Raw genomic sequence first — 24,316 nt, 5'->3', positions numbered from 1 at the left:
ATAGAAGAAAATACATTTCAAATAATGAGCTTTATTATTGTTAAGATATTCGATCTCCATTATTGGTTTTACATAGCTTTTGTTTTAGTGAGTAATCCTCCCTAATGGAGGAATGTTCATTAGCAAGTTAGCACCGTTTAATCTCGAAAGATAAGTATATTTGTAAGTGTTTTATATAGTATTGATCACCCTAATGGTGGCGACTATATTTGACTTACAAACGTATGAAACAATGGTGGAAGCTCATGAAATAGGAATGACCTTGACTCTCGCCTAAACGGGACAACGTTGGATTCTCTTTTCGATCGAATAAAAGGTTGCTAGAATGTTTGTCATTTTAGATGAGCTGACAACTCTATTCAATGGATGATAGCTTTGACTCTCGCCTAAACGGGACACTGATATCAGTTTGTTGAAAACCTTGGAAATTATTTAGGATTGTATTTTTTAGTATTTTCTCTAGTCATTCCTACTTGCTATGTGCTAATAATTTCTGAATAAGATTTTGTGTTAAACCATAATTGATTTCTATTTATTATTTTGTAGTATACTGTATTGCCATGTCGAATCCCATGTTGTCACTGTTAACTGAAAATAAGCTAAATGGATCTAACTTCCCAAAATGGAGAGAGAACATTAATATTGCTCTCATAGGTGAAAGTGCCCTGTTTGTGTTGACTGAGCCGTCTCCTGAACAGCCAGGTGACAATGCAACCAAAGCTGTTAAAGAGAAGTTCGAGCGTTGGCAGAATGCTAACAACAAAGCTCGATACTTCATGCTTTCCAGCATGGTTGACACCTTGAAAATAAGGTTTGCTAACGTTGTCACGACTGCAGAAATCATGACGCAGTTAACTAAGCTATTCGGTATGGCATCTATCTAGTCTCGCTTTGATGCGACTAAGAAATTCATCAATGCACGGATGGAACCCCATCAGAATGTGCGTGATCACCTTCTCCAAATGGCAGGTTATTTCCAGGAAGCCCAGAATCATGGTGCTGAAATGGATCAGACTACTCAAGTGAGTCTCATCTTGAATAGTCTGACTCCAGATTTTCTGCCCTATACATCAAATTATGTCATGAACAAGAAGGAACAAGACTTTCACACGTTAGTCAATGACCTTCAGACATATGAAAATTTGATTGGAGGACTCAAGAAGAGAGGGAGTAAACCTCAGAATTCTGGAAATGGTAATATGACGAATAATCCTAAGGCATACGTTGCCTCTACTTCCAAATCCAAGAATAAGAAGAAGTGGAAAAATGCCAAGAAGCGAGCTCTAGCTGTGAAAGCAGCTAAGAACAAAAAGGCTGCAGCTTCTTGTGATACACCAAAAGGAAAATGTTTCTACTGCAATGAGAAAGGCCATTGGAAACCCCAATGTCCTAAGCTTCTTGCAAAGAAACAAGGTATTTCTTTCTATAAACTGATGTGTTTTAGTGAATTATTATCCATTTGGATTATTAATTCTGGACTACTAACCTTGTTTATTTTTCTTCTTATAGCTCAAGCTTCTTAAACTCGGATGCTGTCTTAGCGAGTTGGATCTGAAAGCTGGATAAAGGGATGGATTCGTCAAAGATAAAGAAGAAGCTCATTTATTTATTTATTTTTGAATTAATTGTTTCAATTTTAAAACAATTTGGATTTCAAGTTTGGGATTTTATTCCCTGCTCTCATAATATTGCAAAAAAAATTTTTATTCATAATAAAGTTTTTTCTTACAAATAAATTGCAATCTATGAGTTGAGCTTCATTACTTTATCTTATAAATCAATTACCAATTATTATATTTATTATTTTTGTATGTGTATGTGTTTTTATTATCGATACAAATTCTATAGTTATTTAAACTCTTTACAGAGTTATTACTACATAAACACTAGAAATTATTTCTATGTTTATGAATAATTGTTAATTCTAAAACAATTATTAAGAATTTGTTTAATAAAAAGATCTTTTGATCTGATAGGGGTGGAGAAAAAGTTAAGAATAATATGCAGTTCAACGATATTTTATATCTAATGAACTCTGGATTATATTCAACTCCATATAATCTCTATTACACTTAGAGAATCATGATCTCTACAACCTTTAGGGGTGGATCATAATTTCTATATACTTAGGGGTGGACTTTATTCCACAGTACTCTTTGTGACACATAATTTTAAACATGCAAGTAATATAATAAATTAGCTATTATCAGAATGAATCCTTGATCTTGATTATATGTTCCAGTTTAGATTTACTATATTGATACCAATAAAGCTCTTTGATAATGTATCACACTACCTTAATTGAGTGGGAGAATATTAAAATTCTTTACCCATCTTCATTTGGTTGACACTTGTGATAGGAACTTAAGAACACCACTGATAAAACAAATCTAACCATTCACGTAGATAGAAATAAATTATCAGAAATATGAGAATAAGATAGAATAATTCTTGCATAGTCTATTCGAATGACTTGAGTCAAGATTTCTAATCCTCATAACATTTTATGACATCTTAATTTGATTGCTTAATCTCTAGCAAGTATTTTACACTTCAAATACTAGACTGCTATGTTGATGACCTAGTCTTAAAGAAACTTACAATTTCAGACTAAGACAATAAGTCACAACGAGATATCCCTCAAACAATAGTAAGAGGTTAAAAGTTTTAACCAGACATCTGCTATTGAGTGGGAGCCATCTGAGATGCAATTAAATAAGGAACATTAGGGGACAATCAAGAAAGATTTATGAAAGTGACCTATATGTTAGATATTAAGGAACTATACATTAGTAATTCTAATATCCACACCAATTCATTAAGAATTTAAGATGGTGGTTACTCTGGGGGTGGAGGAATTATTGTAGAAGAGTGTAAAAACTCATCTATAATAATTCAAGCTCCATCAGAGAAGATATACATAACTTTGTAAATTCAAAATTACCAGAAAGTTATTTTACTGAAGAAAATTCTACACTGCATTATCTCAATTCCAAATTTTAAAATTTGAGAGATATGTCTTCTGTTTGTTCAGATGTACTTAATGGGCAGTAAGGATTTCAGTATCCCTTAATGAGTAAAGCATATAGTTAAGGATGTTTCATATGTTTTATGAACCTGGTTCTAGAAATATGGGTGGATTCAAATATACTACACTTGATCTGAAGATCAAGACAAAAGATTGATTGTAATGCACAACTTGTTTTATGTTAGTGCAAGTGGGAGTTTGTTGGGTTTTGTGCCGTAAATAAAACCCATTACAATCTGATTAGTTATTAATTTAGAATTTTGAAGTGGTTTATGTTAACATGTATTTTCCATGTTTATAGTTTAATATATATACACAAAATCAGTTAAGTCCAGAACATATATTTATTCACAATTACAGTATTGTCAACACAGTGGAATGTGATTGTGATTATATGATTCAAAAGACTAAGTCCCTGTTCATCAGTGTTTTGGATTTACACTGATGTGATAATTAACGATGAAGTATACTTACACTTGGAGTAAGTGTTATGTTCTTTCCAGGACATTGGTAAAGTATACTAGTTTCGAATGTATGGAGTATACATTGGACTGGACCGATATTGAACTTGGTTAAAGATATTATAAACTTACCGTTGTATCTTTCCAAGTCAATATCAGTAGTTGATCTTAGATTAAAAGAATCTAAATCCTGATATGTTTAGGCTCAATCTCAGGAGTGCTATTCATGTTCTTTGATTTATTAGTTAAGCCTACTTTTGGGTCAGGGTGATACGTATATTTTGGGAACATGATAGCATGATTGAGTGGGAGCGCTGAACATAAATATGGAATCTATAGCTTTTACTGGTGTATAGAAGTCAAGTGATGATTCCCTTCGAGCTTAGTTAAATAGAAGTAAATGGATGAGCTCTTGTTTCAATGACTATATATTAGATCACTAAAACATCATTTACAGGTAACTAAGTGTTTTAAGGGGCAAAATACATTGAGGGGTGGAAACGGTAAATTTATCCCATCTCGATGTAAATCATCTATATAGAGGATCTTTGATCACATTAAGATTATAACAATGGTTAAATGAGATGGCATATCTATATCGTGTTACATATAATATGCTTTATATAAGTCTGAGAGTGCAATTCCAAGATCTAAGAGTGGATTCAACAAGGAATTAATAAGTTAAGAATTTACTTGGTAAATTCGGTTCAACTTATTGGAAGCTCAACAATATAGATCCATGGTTAGAATATTATTTAATAATCTATTTTAGTTATTAAATAATTAGTTTTGGCATTTAAATGGTTAGAATTGGAAAAATAGCATTTTTGGGAAAATAGAAATAAAATTGTGGAAAGTGCAAAACCCATGTGAGGCCCATTCACACCATGGCCGACCACATGTTGTGTGTTTCCCAATTATTATTTTCAATTTTTTAATTGCCAAGTAATTGCTAACCTAAACCTAGCAGCTATCTATAAATGGAAAGTGGTAGATCACACCAAATAAGGCAGTTAATCAATTACTCAGTAAAAGAGGAAACTGTTTATTTTGAAAAGTTGAGCTTCCCTTTTCCCTATATATAGCAGCCCTCCTCTCTTCCTCTTACATGCATCATACACACACGAAATCAAGAGAGAAAAGAGAGAGAGAATTCGAAATCCTCTGTGAGAGAGAAGTGCACACACACAAAAAACAATACCTCAATCATAGATTGGAAGACTCTAAAGGATCACATCCATCTGAAGAACATTCGGGCTCAGATCTTGATTATACTCTGCAACAGACAAGAATCAAGGGTTAGAGATCTGAGTGGAAGGAGACACATTATTCCGCTGCCATCACTGTAAGGTTTCTTAACTTTTTATGTGTTTTGTTTATCGTTTTAGAAGTTCACATTTAGGTTGTTAAATCAACATACTTGTGAGTAGATCTAAGATCCTGGTAAAATAAATTCCAACAACATCATGCATGTGGTACAACACTTAGTAACTCCCGGGAGTACAATAATGGCTCTACCAACACGAGTATAGGGTCGGTACTTTAGTGCATTTGGTACAGTGGTCGTACTTTCCTTAAGAACGTTCTTAACCGTTTGGTGAGGTCGGTTTTTGAGCTCAGGGCGGCTTAAGCATAAAGTCGGTCTAGCATTGCTTATATATATGTATTGCATATCTTACTGAGTCTGTTGACTCATCAGTTTGCTACCTTGTGTAGGTAAAGGAAAGGCTAAGCTGGAGGAACAGTGAGATGGAGCTCGGCAGTGATTGTACATATCGCGGCAGTGCAACCTGGAGGGTTTCGGTCTTTCAATATTTTGAGTTGCTTTTTGTTATTGCCTGTCGTTTGTAAAAAAAAAGTTAAAGGATTTTGTAATAGCAAATGTAGTTTTTAACTATGTTTTATAACTCGGGATCTCGACCTATATGGTTAATTAATTACAATATAAAATAATTAGTTTTTGAGTTTAGTAAATTTCAAATACGGGCGTTACACTTGAGGTCAAAGATACGATCTTTGCTATCCCTAGTATGAAGGCTCCTGGCCCAGATGGATATGGTAGTGCATTCTATCAGGACAACTGGGATTTAGTGGGAACAGAAGTTGAAGATGCAGTGATTAGCTTCCTCAGCACTAGGAAAATGCTTAAAGAAATTAATGCAACAACGATTACATTAATTCCTAAAGGCAAATGCCCAGGTAGTGTGAAGGATTACAGACCAATTTCATTCTGCAATGTGATTTATAAGGTTGCTACAAAGGTTATTTGCTCAAGATTGAGAAGAATACATCCTGAGATCATAGCTGAAAACCAGGGTGGATTTGTTCATGGGAGATACATTGCTCATAATATTCTAGTTTGTCAAGATATTGTGAGGCATTATGGGAGAAAGAATATTAAGAGTTATCCTTTTTTCTTCTTTTTTTTTTTTTAAAAAAAGGCTAATTAGCAATTTTTTTCCCTTGAACTTTGACATGTACTAAATCATGCCCCCTGAATTTTTTTGGCCGTCGAAAATTCCCCCTGAACTATTAAGATTGTTAGATTTAAGGACTTTTGTTGAATTTTAGTAAAAAAATTCTAGCATGGATAAAAGTTCAGGGGGCATTATTTAGTATATATCAAAATTTGGGAGGCACGATTTGATATATATCAAAGTCTGGGAAGCATGGTTTAGTACATAAACAATCACTGAAATAGTAAAATTAAATGAAATTAGACAAAAGTCCTTAAATTTAACAATCTCAATAGTTCGGGGGGAATTTTTAACGGCTAAAAAAGTTCAGGGGACATGATTTAGTATATGTCAAAATTCGAGGAAAAAAATTGCTAATTAACCTAACTTATCTGTATACATCAAAGATAGTTGCCAAATTCGTTTTTGGCAAGTTTGTCATTGAAGTTTAGTTTTTCTTGTAAGTTGTAATGGTGACCCTGTGAGTTAAAATGTCCTTTTGGGGCATGTTAGATTGTTGACACAGCTACATGTTTTTATAATAAAGTGGTCTCTAAACTTTTAATTAAGTATTACTATTGTAATTATAGACATTGAAAAAAAATTAATATTATTCATTAGTTTTCAACTCTAAAATATTAAATTTTAATTTTGATTAATACATATTTTTATGGGTAAATATTATTTTGAACTCTGTATTTTGTAAAAATTATTAATTAGACCCTCTATTTTATTAAATGACAAAATTGATTCTATATTTTCTAAAATTGTACAAATAGGATTCTGAAATTATTTTTTTATCAAAATAAAACTTAATAATAATAATCTGATCTAGAGATGTTATGAAAAAACTGATTATATTTTTGTATCTGTTTGTGTTAAAAATTGTCTTGAAGTTTGATATATTAAAAAATAAAATTATTAAAAATTGAGCTCATGATCTTATTTTTACTATTATAGAAAATATAAGATCTATTTTGTCATTTAATAAAACAGATAGTCTAATTAATAACTTTTACAAAACACAAAATCTAAAATGATATTTTACCTGCTGTCATTGTGTGGAATGAAGCTCTACATGGTTTGTAAACCATACATAATTAATCACAGCAGTAAGTAATTAGGCAAGAAAGGTAGATGTGCCTACCATGCATGACTTCTAAAAATGGATGGCTTTCAATTTTGAAATGAGGACAAAAATTATTTTACTATAAATATTGTTAATTTTTCATTTCTAATTAAGCCTTTCTTTCCCTCTTGTCCTTTTTAATCAACAATAATCCTCATGGAGCTCTCATCAGTTTGTAACTTTTCATTTCAAACTAATTACCATACTTTATTAAACCCTCATAATAAGAATCCCAAGAGCTCACTATTATCTTATCAACACCCCAAAACACCAATAATTACATCTTCTTATAATAATTTTCCCTCTAACTATTGCTCCAACAAGAACTTTCATCTACAAAACAGATGCTCAAAATCATTATTAATTGCAAAAAATTCCATTAGGGTATGTGTGGGTTTCTTGCTTGTAGATATATATATTTATATGGCAATTTCTTTCTTTCTTTCTTCCTAAATTATACATAAGATAGAATTGAGTTTTCTATTTTACAATTAAGAAAAATAATATTGTGTTAACATTTAATAGACAGATACTGCAAATCAAACTGAGCCTCCTGAATCTAATACTAAATATTCAGTAGTAACTAAAATTTTAAGCTTTGGGCACACATGTTGGAAACTTCAAAGACCGTATACATTCATAGGAGTTATCTCATGCGCTTGGTAAGTACTCATTATTTTCAATATGCTCTTAATTTTAATTCCAAATACGGTCATTTGTATAATTATATATATAAACATTTTCTTTTTAAAAATGTTTTTTTTTTTCCTAATAATTATTATTTTGTACTTACTCCAAATGTTAGGAAAATTTTAGGGAAAAAAAGTATTTGTAACTTGTAACTAATTGGGTTACCCTATGTGTGTAACTAGCTAGGATTAGGAAGAATCCGGAGAGGAGGGGCGTAAGCATCACTATGGGTAGCATATCTTTTAAAAATATTAAAAATCTCTATAGTAAAAATATAATATTTTATTTTATATTTTTTTCATTATTTTTAACACTTTTTTTTTTTTTTAAAAAAAAAAAAAAACATTCTAATACTATAACACTTTTAAAAAATACAACAATTATAATCTAATACATTATATTGCATTTGTCTAAATATAATCCCCTAAACTAATAACAGAAGTTGCCAATATATATTGTAATTATATTAAATATTTTATCAAATTTTGAATATTTTTGAATAATTTATATTGTCAAAAAGAGAATTCAAACCGATAATTACACATTTTTATTTTTTATTTTTTATTTTTAGGTAGGTGCATTTAAATTTACTATTTGGAGTTTAGTTTTGAATATTGTAAATTATTCATAATTAATTTTTTCAAAACCTATTGGATGTACTCTACTATAACTTTAATGTAGACAATCTTATAGAAAAAAAAAAATAACCGATCTATAATTTGATCACATTCAAGAAATACACTCTTATCAATAGGAAAAAAGGGACACATTTTAACAAAAATTAGAAGTTTTTAGAAAAATATTAAATTTTGGGTAAAAATTTATAATTTTATTATAACATGAAATTCTTTTATAAAAATAATGTCTTTTTATTGAACAATCGCAAAACAACAAAACAGAATAATTAAAACAACAGTGAAAAACTAAAATTAACCGTGAAACAACAGTAAAAACTTAACACAGTACACACTACACAGTATAAAACTTACACAGTATTTTCGAAAAAAAAACAGTATTTTTGAAAAAAATTTACCCTACAATAAAAAAGTATAAAAATTAAAAATTTCAATATGAAATGTAAAAACTCCTTTATAATTTGAGCGAAAATTTCCTTTATTCATGAATCATGTGTCACTAAGAAAAAAAACCTATATCCTTTATAATTAATGATGACTTTTAGTCACAATTTAGATTTTATGAAACTAAACATCACTCTTATTCATAATAAAATGCTAACATATTTAGTCCACCATATTTTTATTTTTAGTTATAAATTTTGTAGTAATTAAAATAAGATTTTTTGTAATATGTGTATCAAGTGTATATATGTGCAACCAACTTGATTGCAATTGATGTATTAATTTTGTTTTGTTATTGGAGAACAGTGGTTTGTTTGGGAGAGAGTTGTTTCATAACACAAATTTATTGAGTTGGTCTCTGATGTTGAAGGCATTCTCTTCTTTGATGGTTATTTTGAGCGTTAATTTGTGTACTAATATCATTAATCAGATTACCGATTTGGACATCGACAGGTACAATTATCACTACATTTTTAATTTTGTAAAATTAAACTAATATTGATAATTACACTTAATTAATATAATTTTCATTATCAGGATAAACAAGCCTGATCTACCACTAGCTTCAGGGGAAATGTCAATTGAAACAGCTTGGATTATGAGCATAATTGTGGCCCTAACTGGGTTGATACTAACTATAAAATTGAACTGTGGTCCACTCTTTATTTCTCTGTATTGTGTTAGTATTTTGGTTGGAGCTCTCTATTCTGTTCCACCTTTTAGATGGAAGCAAAATCCTAATACCGCATTTTCCAGTTATTTTATGGTAATTTATTTTATTATAAGTAATGATATATGCACACAAATAATATATATAGAAAAAAATATCACTTTTATATTAAGCCTGAGCATATTTTATAATTTATATATATATCATTACTGTTTACTTTACTATGAGTAATTAATGAATGTTACACAAAATATTATAGCAACACTGCTACGTTATTAAAAGTAGTATTTTAGTGCACGTTTACTACTTCTTATCTTTAACTGTAACTTTTGATAATTTTTCTATAACTAATTAATTAATTAATTTTTTCAAAAGAAATCAATTTAATATGAGGTAATTATTTATTAAAATATATAACACTGTGCAGGGTCTGGTGATCTTAAATTTCACATGTTATTATGCTAGCAGAGCAGCTTTTGGTCTACCATTTGAGATGAGGTGGGTACTACCACAAATTTATACCAATAAAAATTACACATATCAATAAATTTGTTAGTGATTAAACAATACAAAAAAACTAAAGAAAATAGAAAAATAAATACTACCATCATTTTGATTACAATATTTGTACTCCAAAAATATTCAAAGACAACTATCGATGTAATTAATTTGTTAAGTCTAATTTTTATTGCTTTTCTCATAATTTTTGAAAGAAAAAAAAAGTCATCATAGTGTATTAATTAAATATTGAGAATATATGAAAGATTTTGTTTTGAAATAAATAAAAAAGGTTAAAATAAAAGAAGAATCATGTGCTTTTGTTTAAAAAATAAAAATCATGGAAAATGAGAAATTAATCAAACTCTAGACTAAACTAAAATTATTCCAATGATCACTTTAAATTTTAGCAATTAAGGAAACGTTTGGTAATATTTTTATTTTTTTAATTTTATAATCACCAAAATAAAAATAAAATTTGTGTTTTTAATTTTTTTTTAGAAAATAGAAATGTACTTCTCTATAACCACTGTTATTTTTTAATTTTTTAATTTTATTTTTATTTAAGTCGAATTCAAATCTGTGTCTGAGGTCGAGGTTGTGGTCCGAGTCCACGATTGGGGCTAGGGCCGGAATCTGGGTCCCAAGGTCTAAGTTGGGGTGGAAGTCGACCAAAATACTATTTAAGAAAAAAAAACCGTTTAAAAAATTGTTAAAGTGATTATTTTTTTTTTCAAATTTTTTAAAAGTTTAATTCTCAATTAAAAAAAGTGAAAACAATTTTATAAAACATGTTTTTAAAAAGTATTTTCATTTTTCTAAAAAAATAAAAAGTTAATTAGAAAAATGTTGGCAATTTAAATTAATGAGGTATATCATGTAAAATGATTTTTAATTATTTCTTCATTGGGATAATTCGACTTTTGTGTTTTTTTTTTTTTTTCTTGCTGAACGATTCTTATCAAAATTTGATGTATTATAACATCTCATCATGTGTTTGAATTTGAATTTGAGTTTCAGTCCTCCTTTTACTTTCATCCTAGCCTTTGTTAAATCAATGGGATCAGCTTTATTTTTATGTAAAGATGTTTCAGACATTGAAGGCGACTCCAAGTATGTTAAATTCTTATGCCAACCTTAATTAGTTTAATTAGTTATTTTATTTAAAATTATCATTTATAAATATTTTATTATCATTTTTTTTCCTTTTTTTTTTTTAAACACACACTTAATAATATTACTTATTATCTTATTTCTATATAGGCATGGCATATCAACCTTGGCAACCAGATATGGTGCTAAAAACATAACATTTCTTTGTTCTGGAATTGTTCTTCTAACCTATGTATCTGCTATACTTGCTGCCATTATTTGGCCACAGGTATTTTATTAATTATACATTATGAGGTACTAAAATATTGTCTAACACACATGCCATTAATTATTATTTGTATAATTTAATATTACATTTTAATACATATTCTAATTTAATTAGATAAAATTTAAATTCATATCATATTATATTTACCATATGAGTCACACCCGAAATAATACTCATAAGATTCATCCATTCAATTCTTGATTAATTTATTATTATTTCTAAAATAATTCAAGTATTTTATTTATTAATGTTAATTGTCTTTTCATCATTTCTTATTTAATTACAGGCTTTCAAGAGTAACGTAATGTTACTTTCACATGCAACCTTAGCATTTTGGTTAATTTTTCAGGTTTGCCATTTAAATTCTCACAAAAGAAATTAAGAGCAAATATATTATTATAATAATTTTTTTCACATATTTATAAATATTTTTAATTGTTTAATTGCGTACAGACTCGAGAGTTTGCTCTAACAAATTACAACCCGGTAATTATATACACTTATTATTATTATTATTATTATTATTATTATTATTATTATTATTATTATTATTATTATTATTATTATATACATAAAAAATAATATAATTTTCTAATTAATTATTAATCATACATTAATTATTTATATATATATATTGGTTGTACAATGCAGGAAGCAGGCAGAAAATTCTACGAGTTCATGTGGAAGCTCCATTATGCTGAATATTTAGTATATGTTTTCATTTAGAGCCTTGTTATTATAAAACACACTTACTCTCAACATATTATAAATAAAATTTATTGTTATTGATATAATTTAGTAGCAAATCTTTACATAGTTATATTTAAATTAATGTTCGCTCTCACTTAAAATGAAGAAAAACCATACTTGTAAACAGTTATAGCTGGACGAGAGTTGACATGAAGATTCCACAGCGAATCCTCATGCCTAAAAAGGCGATAGTGAAAGCAAAATGAGAAGAATCTGCCAGGTTTTAACACCACAAGATGCTTTGTAAGGAAGTCTACAACAAGGAGTTTGTATCCTCCTTTCACAACATATATATCATTCACAAACATGAATTTATTATTTGAACTGATGTGATCAATGCTTGATCATGTACCTCATACACAAACATGAGTTTGTATCCATGTACATTTTCTCCTCTTCAATTTTGGGTGATTAGCTCTGTGTTAACTTGAAATATGTGCTAACTGGTTTTGCTTCACTCATGCAGAATTTGTATCAATTTTTGTATGTAACTTCTCTATGATAGTGAAAGCTTCTCTGATCTGTCTCTTCTTATGTCAATCCTAAGTATCATCTTGGCTTCTCCAAGATCTTTCATTTCGAATTCTGTATTCAGACTTTGTTTTAATTTTTCTATAGCCTGCCTTTTGTTAACAATTATGAGAATATCATCAACATACAATAGTAACCAAATTGGTTCATTGTTATAATACATACAGGGGTCATAATCACTTCTACTATACCCAATACTAATCAAAAATTCATGAAACCTTAGATTCCATTGCCTTGGGGCTTGTTTAAGCCCATAAAGTGATTTTTGTAGGAGGCATACCTGGTTTGGTTTGCTGCTTTTGTATCCATCAAGCTCTTCCATTTAGATTTATTCTTCAAGTCGATCTCCCATGCAAAAATGTTGTTTTCACATCCATTTGGTCCATTTCTAGGTCATAACAACCTCAAACCAGATTTTTTATAATAATTTACACACCAATTAACTAAGAAATTCTAACTAGAGTTAGTGTTGAATTAGAAGGAGTATCAAGGTAACCTATCTCCTTTGTCTCTTTAAATTTTTAAAAGAAAAGCTTTTGTTGTAATTAGTTTGGATTTTATGGGTTAGGTTTTGTAGAGTTTGTTTGAGCTTAAAATTGTTGTTGGTTTGATTTAAGGTTGAATTCTGTGTTGGTTTGTAAGATTTTAGCTGATGTAGTTCGTGTTGGAGGAGTTCGAGTTTTTGAACTCAAAGTCCACTCAACAATATGGTGAAATTAGTTTTAGGTGGTTTTAGATGCTTTTGAAGTGTATGTTTTGTTTAGATTACCCTCTTTTTGGTAAGTTTGATAGCCTTTGGTCAAGGAATGACTTAATTTTGAAGGTCTGAAAGTTGAGTAGTTTTGAACTCTTTTCTGCCCAAAATGGTTTCGAATGAGTTGTACTTGTCATATGTGATTTGAGTGGTAAGGTTCGGAAGGGTAGTCCTAGACAGTGTTTTCAATGATTAGGTTTGGGGTTGGTGAATCTAGAGTTAAGAGCCTAGAGTTTTGGTTGCTTGGATTGGTGTGACCTGGTTGTTAGTATCCTTATCAAGGGATCCCGAATAGGTGATGAGTGAGGTTTGGATGGTATATTCTGGATCAAAGTTTTTAGATGGGGTCCAAATTGATAGTTTCAAAAATGTGTGTGTGTGGTTAAGGATTTATTTTGAGAAGGCTCTAGTTGGGAGGTCCCGGATTGGAAGTTCTAGATGTGAGGCTCCGGGTAGGAGGGTCCTGTAGGAAGATTCTAGATGGTATTTGGTGGTCGAGATGAGGGATTTCCGAACATGTTTTAATAGTTACAATAATTCATAAATTTTCAACACTAAATCAAAATATTAATTTTGATATGATTGTATAAATTTAATCTCATCGTAGTGTAGAGCTCTACATGCATGCATGGTTTGTATAGCCATAATTAATTAATTAGGCAAGAAAGATAGATGTGCCTACCATGCATGACTTCTAAAACATGGATGACTTTAAATTTTGAAACCAAGCAAAAATTGTTTTACTATAAATCTTGTTAATTTTTCATTATTGATATCACTATGTTATTCTAACCCTTTCTTTCCCTCATTTTTTCTTAATATTCAATCAATAATAATCTTCATGGGACTCTCATCAGTTTGTACCTTTTCATTTCAAACTAATTACCATACTTTATTAAATCCTCACAATAATAATCCCAAAACCTCATTATTATGTTATCGACACCCTAAAACACCAATTAAATACTCTTACAATAATTTTCCCTCTAAACATTGCTCCACCAAGAGTTTTCATCTACAAAACAAATGCTCAGAATCATTATCAATCGCAAAAAATTCCATTAGGGTATGTGTGTGTCTCTTACTTCTATATATTTGTATATTTTTTTTTCTTCTTAATGATACATAATATTTAATTAATATTATATTTAATTAGAGGGTAATTATAATTGTGCTTTCCATTCTTCAACCTAAAAGAAAAAAATACACAACAACAACAATAATAGTAATAATGATGTGTTAACAGGCAGCTACTACAAATCAAACTGAGCCTCCAGAATCTGATAATCATTCAGTAGCAACTAAAATTTTAAACTTTGGGAAGGCATGTTGGAAACTTCAAAGACCATATACAATCATAGCATTTACTTCATGCGCTTGGTAAGTATATATTCATTCTCATAATTTTATTTTTAATATATTAATTTACAAATTGAGAAAATTACAAATTTTATGAGTTTTTATACTTTCTGTGCAAAAATATGGCATTTTTCTCAAATATGAAAAAATCAAATAAGAATACCCTTAGAGTTACTAGAGAAATGAGTAGTTACTTTATATTATTTTTTTCATATTTTTTTAAGCTTTTTTATTTTAAAATTTTCCATAAAATAAAAAAAAAAAACTATATATATACTTACAAATTTATATCTTAAAAACTATAAAAATAAAAATTAGGGATCGCAATTATACCTGCGGGTACTTGCTCCTAATTGGGTAAGGGCGGACTTTCGGGGGTGGGAACAGGTATGAGTTTAAATATTCATACTCGAGTCAAAAATAATAAAGGGGCATGGGAATAGATACCCACCCCGAACCCGTCCCGATATGATATATGTATATGGGCATTTCACAAAAATACTGGATTTGGGGTAATACTTATCAATTTTACTGCCACACGGCAGAATTAACATTTATACTGTCCTCCTTTTTTTTTTGTTCTTTTATACTGTCAATACCAAAACAAAAGTATGAGACCTCCATCTTTGACAATCACAGACATAACCACCACAACAACACCAAGACAACCGAAAAATAACCATTAATTCCGACAAGATTGAACAAAAGTAGTAAAATCGACGTCAATAAATAATCACGGCAAAACAACGGTAAAACAACACTAAAACAATCAAACAAAACAAAAGAAAAAAATGATCAAAAAAAACAAACAATCTGCGGCACAACCTCAACACCAGATGCAAAATCAACTATATTTGCAAGTCTATTCCTAGAAAATTATAATAAAAAAAACTACTAAAACAACACTGAAACAACACAAAAACAAATGAAGCAAATATAACTACTTAGAAAAATGTAAAAGAAACACACACCTCAAAACTCTCTTGTGAGTGAGCTCGTCAAATATATTTATAGGAGAACCAAAAGAAAAAAACCACAAAAATAGCCAAAGAGAACGAAGAAGAAATGTATTTATAGCCTCCATCTTCCACACTCACAGACAGAACCATCACAACAACACGAGAACACCCAGAAAATACCTATTAATTCCAGCGAGATGGAGCAAGGGCAGTGAAATCGACATCAAATAAATAAATCATGAAAAACAACAGTAAAACAATACTAAAACAATACTAAAACAAATAAAACAATAAAAGAAAAAAATGATCAAAAATTAACTATGTTGTGCACATCCTCAATACTAAATGCACTATATTTGCAAGAAAGTTCTAGAAAATTAGAACAAAAAAAAACCACACTAACTCTTATATTTTCAAAAAAAAACATAATTAAGAACTTCAAAAATTTAAAAACAAAAAAAAAAGAAAAAAAAAAGAAGAAAAGAAAAGAAGATGAAGAAGAAGAACTGAACATGAAAAAAATAAAAATCATAAAAAACAATAGTAGAACAATACTAAAACAACGGTAAAGATGAAGAAAAAAAAACTTGAAGAAGAAGATGAATATTAGAACATGGGGGTGAGATTTATGTGAAAAGCTAGAAGATAAAGATGAAGAAGAAGATGAATCGTGAGAAATGGGAGTGAGATTTTTAAATCTATTTAAATAAAAGAAAAAGAGTGAGACATGGGGTGTGATTTTTAAATTTATTTAAATAAAAGAAAAAGTAAAACATGTCACTTTTATGACACATCCCATCAACCTTTTCATCAAAATAATAATTATTAAATTATCTCAAAAAATAATAATTATTAAATATTAAAAATAATAAATAATAATTTTTACATCCATTAAAATAAAAAATTAAATAAATAACTTGAGCCCATGTCCCAATCAATCAAAAAAAAAAAAACAAAACAATAACATATACAATTTGGCAGTATACTGCCGAAATTAAAAAAAAAAAAAACAGTATAAACGTAAATTTGGGCGTGGTACAGTATTTTTGTAATACATGGGGAAAAGTTAGTAAAGAGTGTAAATTTCCCTATATATTTAAGTTTTAAAATCATAATACTACAATTAAAATAACTTCATGCTTTTTTTTTACTGATTACACTAATGAGATATTTCAATTTTCATAAAAAAGTTCGAGGTGATGCATATTAATAATCACATTTAACTGCTTTAAAAGAAAAATGACACTTAACCATTTATTTACGATTACCAATTTTGTATTTATTAATTCTATTTACTATACACACTATTTCACTTATGTTTATTGTGTTAATGAGTTTTTATGCTTGTTATTCTTTTAAATTCTCTTTGAGACATTATTTTTTTCTTTTAAAAATATATATGTAATGAGTACTTAATAGGAATCTTTTTCCTGACAGGTAATTCTGGTCCCGTCTTTGTTTTGATTTAAATAAGTATTGAGGTGAATATAGAGTAAATTTAGAAAGTATGTATGGAAATAGGAAAGAAATCTCTGTCCTTGCCCCGCCCTCCTGTTGACATTTAAGTTGGTAGGGGCATGGGCAGTAGCGAGCTGAGCTATAAGACTAAGTATCATAATATATAATATGCTAAAAAATTGTATTTTTAAGGGCCCTATTTTTAAAGTATTTAATATAATTTAAAGCTAAAACATAATGATATAGATTTTGGTGTCAATGGATAAGAAGCTCTTTAATAAAATTCTTAATGGTAGGAGTTTAATTTCTATCATGAGCATTTTCATAAAATAAAAAAAAAATAAATAAACTTTGGTATTTGAACACACATATGTAAAGTACTAATTTTACTCTAACAAACCCTTTGTTAATTTTTTATTGCTAGTTTTAATTATACTATATGATGTAATTAATTTAAAAATATATGTTATAATTTTTATTTTAAAGGGGTGGCGCTCACCCTCATCTGCACGTAGGTACATTCCTAGGTATAGGCATACTTTTAGCATTTTGAGACCTTGGGTCGTAGTCCGGGTTTGGGGTTCGGTGCTAAAGTTGGGGCCAGGTCTGGGGTTCGGGACCCAAACCCGAACCCCATATCCTTTGTAAATATTATTAAACAAGTTAATACGAATCATTTGTTATGTATTAAATTATACAATTCACATTGTATTAGAGCTTATTTGGTAGGTCGTATAAGGACTGTATTGTATTAAATAATAAATGTATTGTATTAATTATTACGACAAATTTTTAATACAATGTAAGTTGTATTGTTTAATACATAACAAATAGTCTGTATTAGCTTATATTATAATTTATTTATAAAAGATCTGGAATCAACCCCAATCTCTGACCCGAACCTGAACTCGAGACTCGAATCGAGATCTGGACTCGAAACTAGACTCGGACCCAGACCTAAACTTGGGACCGGACCCGAACCTGAGACCCGGACCCAGACATGGACTCGGACCCAAACCCGACCTAGAACTAGGACCTGGGACCCGGACCCGAACCCAAGACCCGAGACCCGAGACTCAAACTCTAAATGGGTTGGATTTAGATTTTAATTTTTAATTAATACAATATAATATTTTATCTAAACGTAATGTTACTTATTATTTAATACAATATAATTCTTATATGACCAAAGGAGCTCTAATTGTACATTATTTACTAACCAAAAAAAATTGGACAGATCATAGCAAACATAGATTAACTTTCTTATTCTTACAAACCCAAACCCTCATAAGTTATTGGTTTTACTTTATATAAGCAATGATTTAGTGGGCCATAGAAAAATAATTATTTTTGAGTCCTTATTTAAAAAAAAAAAAAAAAAAAATTTAAACCCTGGAACTAGGTGGATCGTAGGCACATGCTTGGTCCGTCTATGCTTAAGGTTGGACCTTCATATGATACAAAGAGAGATCTCGTGAGAGAAAAAAGAAGAAGAGAGATCTCGTTACAAAAAGAAGAAGAAGATGACATAATTATTTTTTTATATATTATTTTTAATTTGTTATTATTTTTTAAATTTCAAAATTAATTTTAAATCAATTTTATAATATTTAAATAACTAAACTTATTCGAACATATAAAAACACATACATCCACATGTACAATGTCAATCTATTTGGCATTTAACATAAGAAAGAAAAGGCCACCTTAAATAACAAAAAAGATTAACATATTTTGTCCCCAAAAATTTAGATTTGAGAGTTAAATGTGGCAATACATAAATATTAAGTTGCATAATATTGAATAACATTGTTACAAATAATTAATATATGATATTTGTTTTAATTTTGGTATGGGAGAGCAGTGGATTGTTTGGGAAAGAGTTGTTGCATAACACAAATTTAATAAGTTGGTCTCTCATGTTCAAGGCATTCTTTTTTTTGGTGGCTGTATTATGCATTGCTTCTTTTACAACTACCATCAATCAGATTTACGATCTTCACATTGACAGGTATCACATAATTCTAATTTCAATTTTTTTTATATAACAATCTAAATTCTACTTATTAAAAGAAATTTGAATAGATTTCAAAAAAAAAAAGAAAGAAAGAAAGAAATTATATGCATTTTATGATTATTTTTTTTTTGACTGTGTTTTTAATTATTAATTTGAGTTAATAATTTTAGTAATATTTAATTATACTTGTTATGCTATCGAACTTCTAGTAGGATAACAATTATAATTTTTGTGGGTCATAAATAAAGTTGGGTTATTTGTTTATTAAAAGAATGTGTAAGATTTTTTTTAGATTTATAAAAATAAGTGCACTACTAATCTCCCTAGCTACAACAATTTTTTGTAACAAAAAAAAAAATTAAGATGAATTTTAAGTTATTGATGAGTAATAATTTTCAGAATAAACAAGCCTGATCTACCACTAGCTTCAGGGGAAATATCAGTAAACACAGCTTGGATTATGAGCATAATTGTGGCACTGTTTGGATTGATAATAACTATAAAAATGAAGGGTGGACCACTCTATATATTTGGCTACTGTTTTGGTATTTTTGGTGGGATTGTCTATTCTGTTCCACCATTTAGATGGAAGCAAAATCCTTCCACTGCATTTCTTCTCAATTTCCTGGTATTTTACTTTACTAACAATAATCATATCTTCACACAAAATATGTTCTCTTTAATTATAACTATCATATTTTTTCTGTTACTAATTTCTTAATTTTATTAAGATCACCATTTAGTTAGATGAGATAATTATTAAAGTAAGATTTCTATCAAAAAATTTATTAAAGTAAGATTGTACACTCCCATATTTATATATAAATATATATATTCGTTGGAATTTTATTTTTATGATTTCTAAAGCATAAATTTGTAAAAACTATAGCTTTTTCTTAAAAAAAAAAAGTTAAAAAAATATATAAAAAAAATAACATAAGATATTTAGTTATTTATTTATAGTAATTATTAGTTACCTCTCTGCTTACTATAAGAGTATCTAGTTACCAGATTTCTCATATTAAAAAAAAACTATATTTTTACACTAAAAATATAAAAACTTATAAAATTTATAATTTTCATATTTTTTTTTTAATCTGCTTGCACAGGCCCATATTATTACAAATTTCACATTTTATTATGCCAGCAGAGCAGCTCTTGGCCTACCATTTGAGTTGAGGTGGGTAATAGTATCTATTTAATTAAAAACTCAATACTATCCTAAGATATACTATATAATATAGGATAAGTTTATAATACACCACTTAAGAATTTTCTTTTAGCATTCGAGAGTAATTAAGTTTTAGTTCAATTTTTTCATATATAATTATCTGTAAAATTTCAAAACAAAAAATTGAATAATTTAAAATATTCAAATAAGATTCAAACAATATATATATAAAAATAAAAATCATAAATGTAATAATATATTTAATTAAATATTATTTTCAACACCATAAACTATTTAATTTTTTTTAAAAATTTACATGTGTAAAAAATTCTGATAAATACTAAAACACGTATTTTAGAGATTGGAGTGTACTTAAACTTTGTAAACTTTTCCAATAACATAAACGATTTCCCTGTATTTTAAATTTGATTGTATTATATGTTTGAATTTCAATTTGATTTTCAGGCCTTCTTTTACTTTCCTGCTAGCATTTATGAAATCAATGGGTTCAGCTTTAGCTTTAATCAAAGATGCTTCAGACGTTGAAGGCGACACTAAGTATGTTAAATTCTTTTATATAAACCTTATAATTAGTTTAAATTAATAATTATTATTGATGAAATAATTTTTATATATTTTTTTCAATTCAGATTTGGCATATCAACCTTGGCAAGTAAATATGGTTCCAGAAACTTGACATTATTTTGTTCTGGAATTGTTCTCCTATCCTATGTGGCTGCTATACTTGCTGGGATTATCTGGCCCCAGGTATCTCATCTATATTATTTGTATTTCAATATATATTGTGAGACAATTAATAAAATTTAATATCACAATTAATATACTCTAATTTAAATGAAAAACTTTTTAATCAAACCAAACCAAACAAAACAAAAGCCTACTGGAATAAATGCAGCAGCTCAAAGAAAGCCAAACTACCAATTTTGAAGCCTACTAATATGATTGGTAGTATTACAAGTAAAGTCAAAAATGCAATTGTTCCTGTTCAACCACAAAAATTAAATGGTTGTTGTCATGACAGAGTTTAAAACACTATCTTGCAAATTAGTGAGAGGCTTGAAGTACCAATTCTTTCCACTCTTTAAAGTCTTGAGGCCATTGATACAGACCAAGCCATCTTCCTATATCAGTTATAATTTTGTTGGTAAAACAACAATTCACAAACAAGTGATGGTGGGTTTCTCTATAAGCTTCACAAACAGGACACAAATTAGAAGGAATAGGCATAATGTTGCTTATGTGATCCCTAGTTAATAGTTAATCATTAATAGCTTGTCAGTAAATAAAGGGGCCGGTGCTTAGGTATAATATTGAGCTTGTGCCAAACTTTTGGAGCATATTCAACTTTTTTTGCTTTGATTAGAGAGAGATAAAACTCTTTGACTTTAAACTTTCCATACCTGCCAACTCGAATCAAAGCCTCTATGTCAATGGTGGCCCTTAGCTTTAAGAATTTATTAAAAAACCAGGTTTGCCATCATTTCTTCTCATCATTTCTTATTTAATTACAGGCTTTCAACAGTAACGTAATGTTACTTTCTCATGCAATCTTAGCATTTTGGTTAATCCTCCAGGTTTGCCATTTTGAATTAAATTATCTATTTAAAAAAAACAAATATATCATTATATTTAAAAAAAAATTCTAAATATTTTTAATTGTTTAATTGTACTTTACAGACTCGAGATTTTGCGTTAACAAATTACGACCCGGTAATACTCAAAATGACTACCATTAATTGTGTTATTATCCTCTTTATTAGTACATAAAAATAATACTAATTTTCTAATGAATTAATTTTACATCTGATTATATTTTATATTGGGTTGTACAATGCAGGAAGCAGGCAGAAGATTTTACGAGTTCATGTGGAAGCTTTATTATGCTGAATATTTAGTATATGTTTTCATATAATTAAGACACATTAGGTGTCCAACACATTATATTATTTATAGCTAAATATTCGTATAATTTAGTGGTGGATCTTACCTATTTAAATTTAAATGTATGCATTATTTGTTTACAGCAAAAATAATATAATAATATAGTGTAAGACACTAAATTTTATTTAAAATTTCACTTTCATATTTCCACATCTAGAGTTGTAATGACCCGACAAATATCTTAACCTTGAATTTTTTTTTTGAACAAGAAGAAGATCTTTATTCAAACAGACAAAACAAACAAGCAAACAACACCAGCTGCAGACCGAAATCTGCCATTAAAACCAGCTGGAAATTACATTAAAAATGTGATTATCTAGCTTCCCTTTTCCCCCATTACAACCAATTAAACATCTATATTTTACACAAGATTTGATCTCTCTACTTAAGGTGCTAGCTGTCTTACAACTCAACTCAAATATGCAACTATTTCTGTTTGTCCAAACCATGTAAAGGGTAGCCAAAATAACAGCATTGGTGATTCTTCCCTGCAAGTTGACAGCAGCCTTTGAGAACCAACAGCTGAAGTCGATTGGCCAATCAATATGGCCAAACCATTTGGTAATCTCATCAACCAGATTGCGAGTAAAGCAGCAGGTTACAAAAAGATGCTGGTGCGATTCATTTTCCCTACAGCAGACCGGGCACAGAGGAGAAGAGATTGGCATAACTCGGCTTAGATTGTCCCTGGTTAGCAGCTGATTATTCACTATTTGCCATCCTATGAACCTATGCTTTGGAACAATCATTCTATTCCAAATGTTCCTTGCATAATCAATCTTTTGAGCTTGAATAAAAGAGAGATAAAAGAGTTTAGCACTAAACTTACCTCTTTTAATAGCAGCAGTGACTATTGTTTCATTGACAGTTGAACGAAGACGAAGTAATTTTTTGAAGTACCAGCTCGCATCTTGCTTGAATTCAACTGTCCAAAAGCTCAGCCCTCTCAGATAGATTGCATCAATCCATCTAACCCAAAGGTTATCCTGTTTACTAGATATAGCCCAGATATACTTTGCCATAAGCGCTATATTCCAAGCCTTACCTTCTCTAAAGCCAAGGCCTCCTGCATTCTTGGGGAGACAAACTTTTTCCCAAGAAGGAATATGAAGTTTGCTTCTGTTTCCCACAGAACCCCAGAGAAAATCTCTGCAATATTTGTCAATAGCCGCCGTAATTTTTTGAGGAAGCAAAAATAAGCCCATCCAATAATTCCTGATCCCCAACAAAATCGAATGAATCAATTGAGCCCTTCTAGCAAACGAGAGATTCCTACTAGCCCAAGTGTGTAAATTCTTGTGCAGTTTGTCTAAAATGATACCACAATCAGTTGATCGCCACTTGGTTGGTCTAAGATTCACCCCGAGGTACTTCATAGGGAAAGAACCCTCTTCCATTTGTAAGATGTTGGCAAGTCTCTGTTTGCTGGCATTTGGAATACCCCCAAAAAACACCGTTGACTTGTCTTTGTTAGCAACCAGGCCCGTTGCTTCACTAAACCGATTGAAGGCATTTTTCACCATCTGAACAGACTTGTCATTGCCCTTGCAGAAAATAATGAGATCGTCTGCAAAACACAGGTTGACAAGGCCTAAGGATTTGCACAACGGGTGAAAACCAAACCCTTTCTTCTTAGAACATTGAATAAGAAGTCTGGTTAAGTATTCCATTATAATAACAAAGAGAAGCGGGGACATCGGGTCCCCTTGAAGAAGGCCTTTTTCACCTTTAAACGACCCTTGGATTCTTCTATTAAGCAGAAGGGCATAAGAAGCTCCGTGAAGGCAGCTTAAGATCCAGGTGATAAATTTAGAAGGGAAGCGAAGAGCTTTTAAAATATCAGCCACAAAGCACCAGTCTACCGTATCATAAGCCTTGCTCAAATCAATCTTCATAAGACATCTAGAAGAAATGGTCTTCCTAGTGTATCCTTTTAGAAGATCCTGCAAAATCAAGACGTTAT

At 29.6% G+C, this 24,316-nt stretch overlaps 2 protein-coding genes across 3 annotated transcripts; both read left to right on the top strand.

Annotated features, from left to right (window-relative positions):
* The first annotated feature begins 7,174 nt into the window (after window positions 1-7,174).
* LOC115713205 (geranylpyrophosphate:olivetolate geranyltransferase, chloroplastic-like) lies at window positions 7,175-12,682 on the top strand. 2 transcript variants are annotated; one of them, XM_030641688.2, is made up of 10 exons: window positions 7,176-7,458; window positions 7,600-7,736; window positions 9,150-9,296; window positions 9,381-9,609; window positions 9,941-10,011; window positions 11,032-11,124; window positions 11,275-11,392; window positions 11,679-11,741; window positions 11,846-11,878; window positions 12,044-12,682. In XM_030641688.2, the coding sequence occupies exons 1-10, from the start codon at window positions 7,231-7,233 to the stop codon at window positions 12,116-12,118; spliced, it is 1,194 nt and encodes a 397-aa protein (XP_030497548.2). In that variant the 5' UTR covers window positions 7,176-7,230; the 3' UTR covers window positions 12,119-12,682. The 2 variants fall into 2 exon arrangements, with proteins under 2 accessions (XP_030497550.2, XP_030497548.2); XM_030641690.2 differs by lacking the exon at window positions 11,032-11,124 and having other exon boundaries at window positions 7,175-7,458.
* Window positions 12,683-14,157: 1,475 nt separating this feature from the next.
* Window positions 14,158-22,484, top strand: LOC115713215 (geranylpyrophosphate:olivetolate geranyltransferase, chloroplastic-like). Its single transcript, XM_030641700.2, has 10 exons — window positions 14,158-14,493; window positions 14,674-14,807; window positions 19,068-19,214; window positions 19,620-19,848; window positions 20,330-20,400; window positions 20,857-20,949; window positions 21,042-21,159; window positions 21,924-21,986; window positions 22,090-22,122; window positions 22,250-22,484. The coding sequence occupies exons 1-10, from the start codon at window positions 14,269-14,271 to the stop codon at window positions 22,322-22,324; spliced, it is 1,188 nt and encodes a 395-aa protein (XP_030497560.2). The 5' UTR covers window positions 14,158-14,268; the 3' UTR covers window positions 22,325-22,484.
* The last annotated feature ends 1,832 nt before the right edge of the window (window positions 22,485-24,316 follow it).

This window comes from Cannabis sativa, chromosome X (genome assembly GCF_029168945.1).
Source record: "Cannabis sativa cultivar Pink pepper isolate KNU-18-1 chromosome X, ASM2916894v1, whole genome shotgun sequence".
Classification (NCBI taxonomy): Eukaryota; Viridiplantae; Streptophyta; class Magnoliopsida; order Rosales; family Cannabaceae; genus Cannabis; species Cannabis sativa.
This window is presented reverse-complemented; position numbering and strand designations above follow the sequence as displayed.

What these genes read in the sequence shown, in the direction of transcription:
- LOC115713205 (XM_030641688.2), top strand. Translation starts at nt 7,231, where the DNA reads ATGGAGCTCTCATCAGTTTGTAACTTTTCATTTCAAACTAATTACCAT. An exon ending in TTGCAAAAAATTCCATTAGG is followed by an intron (nt 7,459 to 7,599) that starts GTATGTGTGGGT and finishes AACATTTAATAG; the next exon opens with ACAGATACTGCAAATCAAAC. An exon ending in GACATTGAAGGCGACTCCAA is followed by an intron (nt 11,125 to 11,274) that starts GTATGTTAAATT and finishes ATTTCTATATAG; the next exon opens with GCATGGCATATCAACCTTGG.
- LOC115713215 (XM_030641700.2), top strand. Translation starts at nt 14,269, where the DNA reads ATGGGACTCTCATCAGTTTGTACCTTTTCATTTCAAACTAATTACCAT. An exon ending in TCGCAAAAAATTCCATTAGG is followed by an intron (nt 14,494 to 14,673) that starts GTATGTGTGTGT and finishes ATGTGTTAACAG; the next exon opens with GCAGCTACTACAAATCAAAC. An exon ending in GGCCTACCATTTGAGTTGAG is followed by an intron (nt 20,401 to 20,856) that starts GTGGGTAATAGT and finishes TTTGATTTTCAG; the next exon opens with GCCTTCTTTTACTTTCCTGC.